Genomic DNA, 14,065 nt, shown 5'->3' on the forward strand with positions numbered 1-14,065 from the left:
ATTGCTATATTTGGAACAAAGGGTCCCTGTATATATCAGCTGCCTATAATAAACGAGGATAGAAATAAATATATTGGCACTAGAGAATTCTATTATCCTTGCGCATTGCTGCCATCTGCAGGGAATCTGAATTGGTCTGCTCAGAAGAATGTATATGAAGTACAAAATATTACCTTAATGTAAGAAAGGTCATCAAATATTTCCTCAATTTGCTCTGGAGACTGTACATCAGTAGATATGGGATGGGATGTTTGTAAAGAATCCTTTTCCATGGCTTCACAACGGGCAGCTAAGAAGTTATTGTCCTAATTTCAGGGGGAAAAAAAAAAACACATATTTTACAGAAAACCACAGATAACAAACATGATCTGAAGTAACAAAATGGGCCATTAAAAATAAAGTGTAATAGTCACAAACACTGCCATACAAAAGCATGAACGTTTTACTTCTATGACTTGGTTTCTCATTGCACTGGGTTTTCATGGTGCTAAAGTGACCTCACTCTATATATTAACAAAAAAATAAATAAAAACGTATGAAGATTTGTAGAAAGGCCAAAAATATGTATTTGTAATAACTCATTGTTTTGATTTTAATTTTAAACATCAATTCAAAGTAGAACTATAGGCAAAGCCTTCCTTCCCATTTTAGATAGAGTTATGCCCTGTACACACGGTCGGACTGGACCATGTTGTCGGAAAATCCTATCGCGTGTGGGCTCCATCTGACTTTTTACCCAGGAATTTCCGACACACAAAGTTTGAGAGCTGGATCAAAAATTTTGGCTACTGCCCTCTGTATAGTCTCATCGTAAGTGGTTTACGTCACCACATTCTGAACGATCGGCTTTTCCGACAACTTTGTGTGACCGTGTGTATGCAAGTTTGGACCAAAATCCATCTGAAAAAATCTGATGGATTTTGTGGTCGGAATGTCCGACCGTGTGTACAGGGCATAAGAGAGGCTTATATATTCAAAACATGAAGTAAGGAAATCCCTGCAAATTAACCACTTGCCTACTGGGCATTTTTACCCCCTTTCTGCCCAGGCCAATTTTCAGCGCTGTCACATTATGAATGACAATTACATGAAATTGCATACAACACTGTATGTGAAATGTTTCTTTTCTTTTGGTGGTATTTAAAGCGGGAGTCCACCGGGACTCCGCGTTTTTTTTTTTTTAAAAGCCAGCAGCTACAAATACTGCAGCTGCTGACTTTTAAAATAGTGACACTTACCTGTCCAGCGTGCCCGCGATGTCGGCACCCGAAGCCGATCGCTAGGTCGTCTGTTGGGTCCTGCCGCCGCCATCTTGGGTATGGGAATCAGGAAATGGAGCCTTTCGGCTTCATTTCCCGGTTCCCTACTGCGCATGCGCGAATTGCGCTGCGCAATAAGGACGCTCCCCGCTGCCTCTGGGAGCTGTGTGTTTCCCAGCAGGCAGCGGGGCACTTGCGGAAAGGGGCGTAAGTTACGCCCCTTTCCGCAGAGAGCTGTCCCGGAAGTGGGTGCAGTTACCTGGATTATCCAGGTAACTGCACCCCCCTCCCCCCTGAAAGGTGCCGATTGTGGCACCGGAGGGGGGGGAGGGTTCCGATGAGCGGAAGGTCCACTTTAGTGTGGACCTCCGCTTTAAGCACCCACTGTGTTTTTTATTTATTGCTAAATAAATGAAAAAATACCAAAATACTTGAAGAAAAAAAAAAAAAAGAAGTTTTTCATAGTTTGTTATATTATTTTGCAAACAGTTAATGCTTCTCCTTCGCTGATGCGCACCGATGAGGCCGCACTGATGGGCACTGATAGGCAGCACTTATAGGGGACACTGATAAGGCACTAATTCGCAGCACTGGTTAGCACAGTGCCTTTCAGACAAAAGTCGCTTATTGGCTCTCCTCATACTGTCAGTGAGGGAAGGGATGTCAATAACCAGCTGCATCTGCAGTGCCCACATCGCTGCTCACCGAAAATTAACCCCTCAATTCCCTGCAAATACTCTGCATTACTCTGCAATTCCCTGCAAATACTCTGCATTACTCTGCAATTCCCTGCAAATACTCTGCATTACTCTGCAATTCCCTGCAAATACTCTGCATTACTCTGCAATTCCCTGCAAATACTCTGCATTACTCTGCAATTCCCTGCAAATACTCTGCATTACTCTGCAATTCCCTGCAAATACTCTGCATTACTCTGCAATTCCCTGCAAATACTCTGCAAATACTCTGCATTACTCTGCAATTCCCTGCAAATACTCTGCATTACTCTGCAATTCCCTGCAAATACTCTGCATTACTCTGCAATTCCCTGCAAATACTCTGCATTACTCTGCAATTCCCTGCAAATACTCTGCATTACTCTGCAATTCCCTGCAAATACTCTGCATTACTCTGCATTGCCCTGCAAATACTCTGCATTGCCCTGCAAATACTCTGCATTGCCCTGCAAATACTCTGCATTGCCCTGCAAATACTCTGCATTGCCCTGCAAATACTCTGCATTGCCCTGCAAATACTCTGCATTGCCCTGCAAATACTCTGCATTGCCCTGCAAATACTCTGCATTGCCCTGCAAATACTCTGCATTGCCCTGCAAATACTCTGCATTGCCCTGCAAATACTCTGCATTGCCCTGCAAATACTCTGCATTGCCCTGCAAACACTCTGCATTGCCCTGCAAACACTCTGCATTGCCCTGCAAACACTCTGCATTGCCCTGCAAACACTCTGCATTGCCCTGCAAACACTCTGCATTGCCCTGCAAACACTCTGCATTGCCCTGCAAACACTCTGCATTGCCCTGCAAACACTCTGCATTGCCCTGCAAACACTCTGCATTGCCCTGCAAACACTCTGCATTGCCCTGCAAACACTCTGCATTGCCCTGCAAACACTCTGCATTGCCCTGCAAACACTCTGCATTGCCCTGCAAACACTCTGCATTGCCCTGCAAACACTCTGCATTGCCCTGCAAACACTCCGCAATGCCCTGCAAACACTCCGCAATGCCCTGCAAACACTCCGCAATGCCCTGCAACACTCCGCAATGCCCTGCAACACTCCGCAATGCCCTGCAACACTCCGCAATGCCCTGCAACACTCCGCAATGCCCTGCAACACTCCGCAATGCCCTGCAACACTCCGCAATGCCCTGCAACACTCCGCAATGCCCTGCAATACCCTGCAACACTCTGCAACACCCGCCAATACCCTGCAATGCTCTGCAACCCCCGCAACACTCTGCAATGCTCTGCAACCCCCGCCGATACCCTGCAACACTCTGCAATGCTCTGCAACCCCCGCCGATACCCTGCAACACTCTGCAATGCTCTGCAACACCCGCCAATACCCTGCAACACTCTGCAACACCCGCCAATACCCTGCAATGCTCTGCAACGCAGTACTCTGCAACACCATGCTCTGAGATACCCAGCCATAGTCGGTGATACCCTGCAATATCCAGCCATAGACATCTCCCGCCGCCCTCCGCCCTCCGGTGCTTCTACCGAATCGCTAATACGATCAAAGCCAGAATCTTTTTTTTTTTCAGGCTTCCCAGCTTAGAGGTGAGATGTGGGTCTTATTGACCCCACATCTCACTGTAAAGAGGACCTGTCATGCCATATTCCTATTACAAGGGATGTTTACATTCCTTGTAATAGGAATAAAAGTGATCAAAAAAATTATTTTTGGGGAAAAAAAATGTCAAACTAAAATAAATAAAGTAAAATGAACAATAAAAAAAAATGTTTTTTTAAAAGCGCCCCTGTCCCCATGTGCTCGCATGCAGAAGCGAACGCATGCGTAAGTCCCGCCCACATATGAAAACGATGTTCAAACCACACATGTGAGGTATCGCTGCGAACGTTAGAGCGAGAGAAATAATTCTAGCCCTAGACCTCCTCTGTAACTCAAAACATATAACCAGTAAAAAAAAATGTAAATCGTCGCCTATGGGGATTTTTAAGTAGCGTCGTTTGCCGCCATTCCACGAGCGTGTGCAATTTTGAAGAGTGACATATTAGGTATCTATTTACTCAGCGTAACTTCATCTTTCACATTATGCAAAAATTGGGCTAACTTTACTGTGTTTTTTTTTTTTTAAGCACAAAACAGTTTTTTTTCCAAAAAAAAGCATTCGAAAAATTACTGCGCAAATACCGTGCGAGATAAAAAGTTGCAAAGACCACCATTGTATTCTCCAGGGTGTTTGCTAAAAAAAACATATATAATGTTTTGGAGTTCTATGTAATTTTCTAGCAAATAAATGATGATTTTTACATGTAGGAGAGAAATGTCAGAATTGTCCTGGGTGCTCCAGAACACCTGATGGCGCTCCATGCATGTTGGGCCTCTGTATGTGGCCACGCTGTGTAAAAGTCTCACACATGTGGTATCACCATACTCGGGAGTAATAGCAGAATGTGTTTTGGGGTGTAATTTGTGGTATGCATATGCTGTGTGTGAGAAATAACCTGATAATATGACAATTTTGTGAAAAAAAAAAAAAAAAAAAAGTTAAAAGAATCTTGATTTTGCAAAGAATTGTGGGAAAAAATGACAACTTCAAAAAACTCATCATGCCTCTTACTAAATACCTTGGAATGTCTTCTTTCCAAAAAGGGGTCATTTGGGGGGTATTTGTACTTTTCTGGCATGTTGGGGTCTCAAGAATTGAAATAGGCCGTCAGTACTTCAGGTGTGATCAATTTTCAGATATTGGCACCATAGCTTGTGGACTCTATAACTTTCACAAAGACCAAATAATATCCACCAATTTGTACTTATTTTTACCAAAGATATGTAGTAGTATAAATTTTGGCCAAAATTTATGAAGAAAAAATTACTAATCTGCTAAATTTTCTAACAGAAACAAAGAAAAATTCGTTTTTTTACAGAATTTTCGGTATTTTTTCTTTTATAGCACAAAAAATAAAAAACCCAGCGGTGATTAAATACCACCAAAAGAAAGCTCTATTTGTGTGAAAAAAAGGACAAAAATTTCATATAGGTCCAGTGTTGCATGACTGAGTAATTGTCATTCAAAATGCGAGAGCACCGAAAGCTGAAAATTGGTCTGGTTATTAAGGGTGTTTAAGTGCCCAGTGGTCAAGTGGTTAAAGACCCTGTAAAACTATTTTGTAATGTTCTCCGTGAGCTCCCAAATGTCTCCTTTTCCCGATGGCTTCAGTTTGTTTGAATGAGCAGTGCATGTTAGTTGTGGTCATGTGCCCTGCTCCATACACACTACAAATCCCACCTTTTGGCTAAGATCAAGCGTAGTATCTGTTCTTATCAGTTTCCAAAGGAGGCGCTGTGTTACTCCTGAGTGTGGGGAGGACACATGCAAATCCAATGGTGTCATTGGACCTGAATTGCGGTTTGGCAGTGCAGTGCTGAACCGCCTGGGTGTCCATGCTGGCATCAGCGGGGCAGACTCCGAGCCGCCTGGAAGGGTGCTCCTGATGGGGATGGGTGCTGCATGTGGTCTGACCCAGAGAGTCAGGTCCCTGGACTTCTGGCCTAGATTGGGGTAGCTCTACCTCCGGTCAGTTTTTCGGGAGAGAACACTGGCTCCTCTCTTGCTGGAGGGGGAGGAGCGGTTAGTATTCCCTGAATGTAATTGGGTAGAAGTGATGGGAGCGATGGTGGGGCCTGATGGCAAAGGGCTCTCACCAAGCATCTGGAACTTCAGGCCTTCCTGGCTGGGGTGGGGGCTGCTGTGGTCTTGTTTGTTGGTCAGGGTTGCACGAAAAGCCTGTGGTGAATGTGCCCCTGAAGTGGCAGTTCACGGGTGCCGTACAATTACTGTGAGTGAGGGTCACATTGATTTAAGGCACCATGGTCAGCATACACACTTTTTTTTATTTATTTATTTTTTTTTTTTTTTACACATGCCTCTACGGCAGAGCCTTTTGGCTAGGACCAGGGGAAATTTTTATTCCTGGCCAGAGGGCTTGGCCATTTTACAATGGCCACTCTTTCACTCTCCCACTTTCCTATTTATTTTACCCCGTGCTGTCACTTTTTTGTTGATGTGTTACACATGTCACTGTGTGATGAGTAGGGTGTGGGTCCTTGGGCTTACCCTGAAAGTCTTTGGAAGGGGGTGGACATGGCCTTTTGGCTTAGTTCACATTCTCTCATGGGATCACCCTTCAGAGCAGCTCCACTGAGTACTTGGGTGGGTCTGTTGCGGCAGACCCTCCAGAGAAAGGGGTCTGTTTAGTTTCGGCCAGATGGACCAAGTAAAGTACCTCTGTCCCCATCTGGAGCCCAACGCCTCGGGGATCAGGGTAAGGGCCTTCCCTAGTGGAGGATCAGTGCAACAACCTTTGCACATTTTGTGTCACTCTTTATATGCGTGCACTTTTTTTGGCACCGGGTGGAGTTTTTGGGTGCGTTTCAAACGCCACTGGCTTTTCAAGGAAAAAAAAAGAAAAACTACAAATCCCATAGTCCATCTCTAGAGCGAGCAAAAAAGAATGGCTATGTTCCTACATACAATGGGAGCCTAAATATGAACCCTCTAACAGGAAGTCACATTACAGTAGCAAAAAAAAAAAAAAAAAAAAAGGAATTCTGGAGGATGCTTAAAGCAATGGAAGTACTTTTTGGAATTAAGAATACATACTAAATTAAGATGTTTTTATTTTTATAAATCAGAGTTAAATGTCACTTTAATCTAGAAGCTATAGGTATGGAAGACTTGGGTGTTGGGGTCTCCACTGTGATCGGTATTTTTGGAACAATGATATAAAAAGGGGTTAAAAATTCAATATTGCTGTTGGGTAGGGGGGAAAAACACAATAGCTCAGTAGGGAGATCGCTGTACTAACATCACATACTTTGTACAGTGAGCTCCTCCCGCTGGGTAAATGAAAAAATAATTAAAGTGTGTACAAGGTTTTAGAGCAGCCTCTTACACTGCTATAGAAAGACGCTTTTCACTTTAACCCAGGCTCTCTCAACCTTTTAACCCTAGAGGAACCCCAAAAAAAATAATTTTCATGTGCCGAGGAACCCTTACTAAAACCAAATCCTCAGGGCTCAATATGAACAATGCTCCTGATATTGGTGGCCAATAGGAAGAATGCGCCCCCCCCCCTCCCGCCGCGCTCCAGTGCCCACCAGTCTCCATGACATTGCAGGGCGGAAGTGACGTCAAAACGTCACTTCCCCCCATAGCTCTTAAAGGGCCATTTTTTTTAATTATTTTTGTAAACGACAATTTTTATTTTCTTTTTTATTGCATTTTAGTGTACATATGAGATCTGAGGTCTTTTTGACTCCAGATCTCATATTTAAGAGGTAGTGTCATGCTTTTTTTCTATTACAAGGGATGTTTACATTCCTTGCAATAGGAATAAAAGGGATACAATTTTTTATTTTTAAAAAGTGTAAAAATAAAAAAGGTAAAATAAATAAGATTTATTTTTTAAACCGGTTCCTGACCTGAGTAGTGCCCACATATGAAAACTGTGTTCAAACCACGCATGTGAGGTATCGCCATGATCAGTCAAGTGAGAGCAATAATTCTAGCCCTAGACCTCCCCTCTAACTCAAAACATGCAACCTGTAGAATTTTTTTAAACGTCGCCTATGGAGATTTGTAAGTGTAAAAGTCTGTCGCCATTCCACGAATCGGCGCAAAATTGAAGCATGACATGTTGTGTATCAATTTACTCGGCGTAACATCTTTCACAACATTAAAAAAAAAAAATAAATTGGGCTAACTTTACTATTGTTTTATTTTTTTAAATTTAAAAAAAGTGTATATTTTCCAAAAAAAGTGTGCTTGTAGGACTGTGTGATAGAAAGTATTACAACAACTGCCATTTTATTCTCTAGGGTGTTATAAAAAAAATGTATAATGTTTCAGGGTTCCCAGTAATTTTCTAGCAAAAAAAACCAAAACTGTTTTTAACTTGTAAACAACACATCTAAAAAAGAGGCTCGGTCCTTAAGTGGTTAATAAAGACATGGAACAAGAAGTGCATAAATGTGCCAACAAATCACATATGCGTTTGGCACAATGCAGTAAAATGAAGCATAATTCACTATATTATAATGCTGCACAGGGATTAAAACACTAGAAACCCAGGAAGCCCAAGTAAGCTGCAATAACAAGTCCCATCAGAAATGGCTGCAATACTTTCACATCTTGCTGACTGTTTAAAAGTGTCTCTTTGATGGCAGTGAAGAGCTTTCATCCCCTCCTCTCTCTCTGCAAAGACACAGAGTCTGAAATAAATATGAGTGGCGTATCAAAGACTACAAATTAATCGTATACCATGAGAATGAATTATTAATAACACAGAAGGCTTTTGAAGTGGTGAAAACTGTGGTGTACAGTTATTTTTCATACCAATTAACTGAAAGAGCATCTTAGATGTGCATGTGCCTCTCAATAGTCAAAGCCTTCTGAAACGTGACACATCCTCTGGGAGGCGCGCTGCAACCGAGAATCATTTTTTGTTTGTGCGATCAAATTAGTGCAATTACTTGCTGCTGTGAGACATAATTTGCACCTGTGTTTGTATGCGTTTGCTTCATTAGTTGCATCATTAATACTTATGATTTGAATTACAGAAGACTGACATGCTGTTTGTTGAAAGAGGCTTGCATTGAGAGGTGCATAAAGACCCTTTGCCAGGTTGGCCATTAAAGTATGGGAGCCGGGCTTTCACATTAAAGGATGAGCACTGTGTGGCATGACAGTTAATCAAAGAGGTTCATTATATAGTTCATTGACCTGCCGCTACACAAGCTATTTCCCCTTAGTCTATCACAAATGCTGCTGCCAGACTCATCCACCTTACCAATCCCTGAGTGTCTGCCACTCCTCTTTGTAAATCTCTCTACTGGTTTCCAAACACACAAATGTATACAATTCAAAATACTAATATCATGCAAAGCCATTTAAAAGTCTGCCCCAAGCTACATCAGCAACCTTACCTCAGAATATCACCCAAACCATCTTTTTTGCTCCTCCCAAGATCTCCTGTTCGCCAGGTCCCTTGTCCCCGCCTCCCATGCTCACCTCCAGGTAAGTCTAGAGCAGGGATCTGCAATTAGTGGACCTCCAGCTTTTGCAAAACTACAAGTCCCATCATGCCTCTGCCTCTGGGTGTCATGCTTGTGGCTGTCAGTGTCTTGCTATGCCTCATGGGAGTTGTAGTTCTGCAACAGCTGGAGGTCCGCTAATTGCATATCCCTGGTCTAGAGCCTCTCTCATTCTCTGATACTCCCTACCTCAGTCTGCCCCATTTATTTTCTACTCTGTCCACCTTTGGGCAATCTCTGAAAACTCACCTCTTCAGGGACGACTATCCCATCTTTACCCAACAAATAAATATATATATATTTTTTTTAATCAACCTATTTCCTCACAGTTAATAACTACTGTATCCCTTGCTCTTCCCACTAGAACAGGGTTCATCAACCAGGGTTCCATGGAACCTGTGGGTTTATTCCCGGGTCCTTGAGCAATTAGCAATTTCTGCCTTTCAGATAAGCTTCCATTGACGCATTAATCTTTTTAGGGGGTATTTTATGCACAAAAGTGTAAGGCCAATCATACAAGGGTCGAATCTCGGCCGGTTCAGCAGGAACTGGCTGACATTCGAACTGTTAATGGGCAGGCTGAATGTACCAAGTTGATTGATCCATTAACTAGGGTAACAACCAGCCTGCCAGATTCTCTTGTGATTATCACTAGGGAGAAGACAATGGACGGCTAGATGGATTCCAGCATCAACACTGCGTTTTCATGGGAGAAAAAGCAAGCACATTTCTTTCCTGCAACCCGTGGTTGCAAGGAAGAATTTTTCCCCATGTATGGCCTGCCTAAAAAGCATTCTTCCCACTGACCACACTAATGTATGAGTTGTAGATATAGAAAAAATTAGCAGGGGTTCCCTGAGACTGGAAAGTTATTCCATGGGTTCCTGTGTGTTGAAAAGGTTGAGAAAGGCTGCCCTAGATTTAAGGCTCTCAACATTTTTGTTTCTTTCGTTTTGAAGTAGAAAAAAAATAAAATAAAACCCGGCGGTTTATTTTTTGATGTCTGTGTATAGTTGGGGAACGCATGTTCAAATAGAACCAGTGGAAGGTCCGGTGACCATGTTAAAAATGTTGACTCTCGCATTACTTTTGGTCTTTGTGAAAATGGTCACCAGAATGACTAGAAGGTGAAGGGATCCAAGTGGGAACTAGACAGAAATAAAAAGCTGACAGGGTTTGCATCCTTCTACGCATCTAAAAAAAAAACATTTAAAACATTTTGGTTATACATTCAATAGATAGTATGTAATGGAGGCAATACCTGAATAATACAAGCTCCTGTGATATAAATCACCATAACGTACACTTGAACTGACAAACACAGAAGGCTCTTATTGCTTACCTTAATCTGTAAATGATAGTTGCCTGGCTGTCTTTTGTCTCAATAGCTTCTGTGTCACTAACCAAGACCTAGCCCGTAACTAACAAAGTCAGAGGAGAGGGGGCGTGACCAAGATGGAAACCTGAGCGGAAGCTTGTGCTGTAGTTCTGCTGGATTTATCCCATCCCTTCTCCTGTGTATCCACTCTCTCCTCTCTATACAGCAGCCACTGACATCCAAATGTGCTGCCTATCATCAGGTCCTTCATCCGGACGGGGTAAGAAGCTTAATTTCCCGCCGCTGGCAGAAGAGACTCTTCCCGGTCGCTGGCGCCCATGTGGAGACTCGAGCACACTCCTTCTCCAACATGGTGTCTCAGATGGAGCTGGAAGAGCTGGCTTCCTCCATTCAGTTGGGCATTTCTGATGTTATGGTGGCCATCACTTCTTGTTTGCCTTAACATCCAAGACAGAAGCAGTGCAGCTGGATGTGGGACTGCTCCGCTAGGACACGGACAAGGCGGGGACCCGGCTTTCCTCAGCAAAGCAGCTCCTGGGCCTTGCTGAAGACTTGGTGTCTAAGGACACTATTGCTCTCCGCTCCTTACAAACCAAGATCCGGGTGCTAGAAAATAAGGCTAAAGATGTGGAGAACCCCAACCACAAGAACAGCCTCCGCATTGTGGCCTGGCTGAGGATGAGGAGGGTTCTAATCCGACCGAACTTGTGGAGAATCTGCTATGCACCCTTGTACCCGAGGCCCAGTTCCCACCCTTCTACATGGTGGAAAGGGTCCATAATATACGGCCCAAGCCTGGACCCCCTGGGGCACCACTCCCCACTTTCATCCGGAAGTTCTTAACTTTTAGGTACAGAGATGAGGTTCTCCGGGCGGTCAGGGTGCAGGAAGATCTTACATACCAGAATACCAAGCTGCTTATCTTCCCTGACTATTCTATGGAGACCCAGAAGCTTCAGAGATCTTTTGATCAAGTTAAAAAGGTGCCCTGCATACCCATGGAATTCACTACAATGGCCTCTTTCCAGCCCATTTGCGGGTTCAAGATGGGGAAACAGTCCGGATGAGTTATTATAACTGAAGAGTATAAAATCTGGTGCAACTGTGCATGCTAGCCAATCAGCTTGTAAGTTCAGCTTGTTCAATTAAGCTTTGACAAAAAAAAAAAAAAAAAATAATAAATATGGAAGCCAAAATCGGTTTTTATGGAGAGCTGCACCAGATTTTGCACTAACGAGCTTTAGTAAATAAACCACAATAAAAAAAGGACTGAAGCTATTTGTTTGTTCAGCTAGGCAACTAGCATTTTCAAAATAAGAGCTCAGAAAATGCAGCAGCATTTTGCACAGACTGTTCCCTGTGGTAAGAAAACAGGAGAATACAGGAATGGTACTGGGATTTGCAGCACTGCAGTTTTGGTACATTTATGAAGGCAATAAAGGTTGTGAGATCAGCAACGCCACTACAGCAGTACTTGGTTGTATCAATGTAGTGGTAAAGGGACAGTGACTTGTATGCAATGGCCTATACAACTTTATACATCTGTTTGGAATGGGTATATTGTTGTAACCCTGTATTAACTGCATTATAAATGAAATCTCATTGGTTGACATGGGTTACGATATTTTGCGCTGCCTAAAAGTATAACTAAAAAGGCAAAAAACTTTTTTGTACTAGACAAATACATTTTCACAAGTGTGCTGTCCTCATCAATTAGTGCAATGACTACGAACAGAGCACTATTTTTGCACAAATTTTTTTGCACATATGGACTTTACATTTTATTTGTTAAAAAAATGTTTTTCGATTGGTAACCGTGTATTAAAATGTTTTAGTGCACTTTATTTTGATAATTAAGTAATGCATTTGTTTGCATTGCATCAATTGATGAGGACAGCACACTTATATGAATATTTGTCTAGTTGGTTACACATCCTACCCCAATAGGTGTTCTTATAACAGCAGGCCTTTATTTATATTTGCATTCCATCTTATTAGAATTTACCTTGTCAGTTATTAGTAACATCCACTGTGTGGATGAAGGGTTCGTTTTTTCAGCAAACAACAAATATATTTTTTTGTTTATAAAACTTTTTTTTAGTAACGAACAAGGGTGCAGAGGGATTAGAACACTTGTCCTTTTTTAGTGCTGCCTGTGCCCTTATTCCCTCTCGGTTTGTCCTGTTTACCGTAATCATCGAAAGTATAAGAAAATCCAGGATTTTCGATTGACTTCAGAGCAGTAAGAGGGGAAATCTTCCAATGGGGACACTAGTTCTGGTGATCCTGGTGACAACCAGTGATTCCCTTACTTTGGAGGAATTTCCTTTCACTTCATGCAATGGGACAGAAATAAACAAACAAACAAAAAACAAAACAAAAAAAAACACTAAGAAAAAAACCTGAAAAGGTATATATAACCCTCCCTTGCGCTTTGCCTTTTGCCCGACAAAAACAAAACAAAAACACACCTATACCAGGAAGTTGGGGCACTTATAAAAGTGTGACGCAGAGTGCATTTATTAAAACGGACTTTCTCTCCTGCACAAAGCGCATCTGCCTCTAGGCAGTGGCGATGGCTTCCACCGTCAGATTCCAGAGGAAAATCGCAGGGTCAGGCCCAGGCTCAAAGAAGACCTGGAGCCCCGAGACTACAAAGCAGAATACCAAGACCTCTTCATGAAGAGGTGTCTCCCCTCACCAAGGTGTGGGGGAAGACGTCTGCATTTCGCAAAAGTCTGGCAGAGGGAAACTCGGGACAGATGGGCTCTCTCCACAGTGACTCTAGGATACAAACTAGAGTTTCCACCATCTCACTTTCTGAGATCAAACGTTCCCAAGGATCCAGGGAAAAGAAAAACCCTGTTTCAAGCATTAAACCGATTGACTCAAGTGGTAATCATACAGATCCTCACAGAAGAACAAGGTCTAGGTTTCTATTCAAACCTGTGTAGCACTAACCCCCAAAGTAGCTGCTGGTTATTTGTGGGCTTACTGTTACCTTCCGCTTCTTCCTATGGCACGTCTAGGGGATGTCCCGTGGTAGATGACCCAGTAACTTGAGACTGACAATAGAGCCAGTTGAATGGATTTTATTTGCAAACTTCAACCATTGAACAGTCTTTAACTTGGGATCAGAGGGTTGGAAAGGAAAGTTCAGGTACTCTCAATGTCAAAGTCAAAAACGTTAAAGAACTTGCTTACTTTGACTGCATCCAGAGAATAGCGATTCGCAGCTGGATGAGCACTCAAGTTGGACAGTCCCTCTCTCGCAAGGCCTAGCAGCCAACAAGGTGCTTTCTCAGGAACAAAATCTTTAATCACCGACGTTGTTGCAGAACACATAGGAAACTAAGCTGTAGAACACTTGTAGGATACTTGGATCTTTCAATCAGCTTGGTGATATCCACAAGTCCGGATTCTCTCGGTTACTTCAGCCCTTCCAGGCTCTTGTTAAGAAAACCAAACTCACTTGTGGTAATCTTGTAAAGAGTCCTCCCCTGGAATGCTTGAAGTTCAATGGTTCTCTCCCGAACCGGAGACGGCACCCAACCACCTCAGAATCCTCCTTTAGTTTCCCTGCCTTGGGCTAGCCAGCCCCAAGGCATTAAAGTCATGTGGATCCGCACCCCAGGCCATAGTCTTCCTGGGGGCTGGTCAG

General features: G+C 42.9%; 1 protein-coding gene across 2 annotated transcripts in view; it reads right to left on the bottom strand.

Annotated features, from left to right (window-relative positions):
* LNPEP (leucyl and cystinyl aminopeptidase) overlaps positions 1 to 14,065 on the bottom strand; it is a 204,165-nt gene that overhangs the window by 86,341 nt on the left and 103,759 nt on the right. For both annotated transcript variants that reach the window (XM_077462351.1, XM_077462350.1), the window contains exon 8: positions 174 to 305. In XM_077462351.1, coding sequence (XP_077318477.1) covers positions 174 to 305 — 132 coding nt within the window. The remainder of the gene's footprint in view (positions 1 to 173; positions 306 to 14,065) is intronic.

Source organism: Lithobates pipiens, unplaced genomic scaffold (assembly GCF_037356315.1).
Source record: "Lithobates pipiens isolate NorthernLeopardFrog02 unplaced genomic scaffold, aLitPip1_a1.2 Scaffold_3, whole genome shotgun sequence".
Lineage (NCBI taxonomy): Eukaryota > Metazoa > Chordata > Amphibia > Anura > Ranidae > Lithobates > Lithobates pipiens.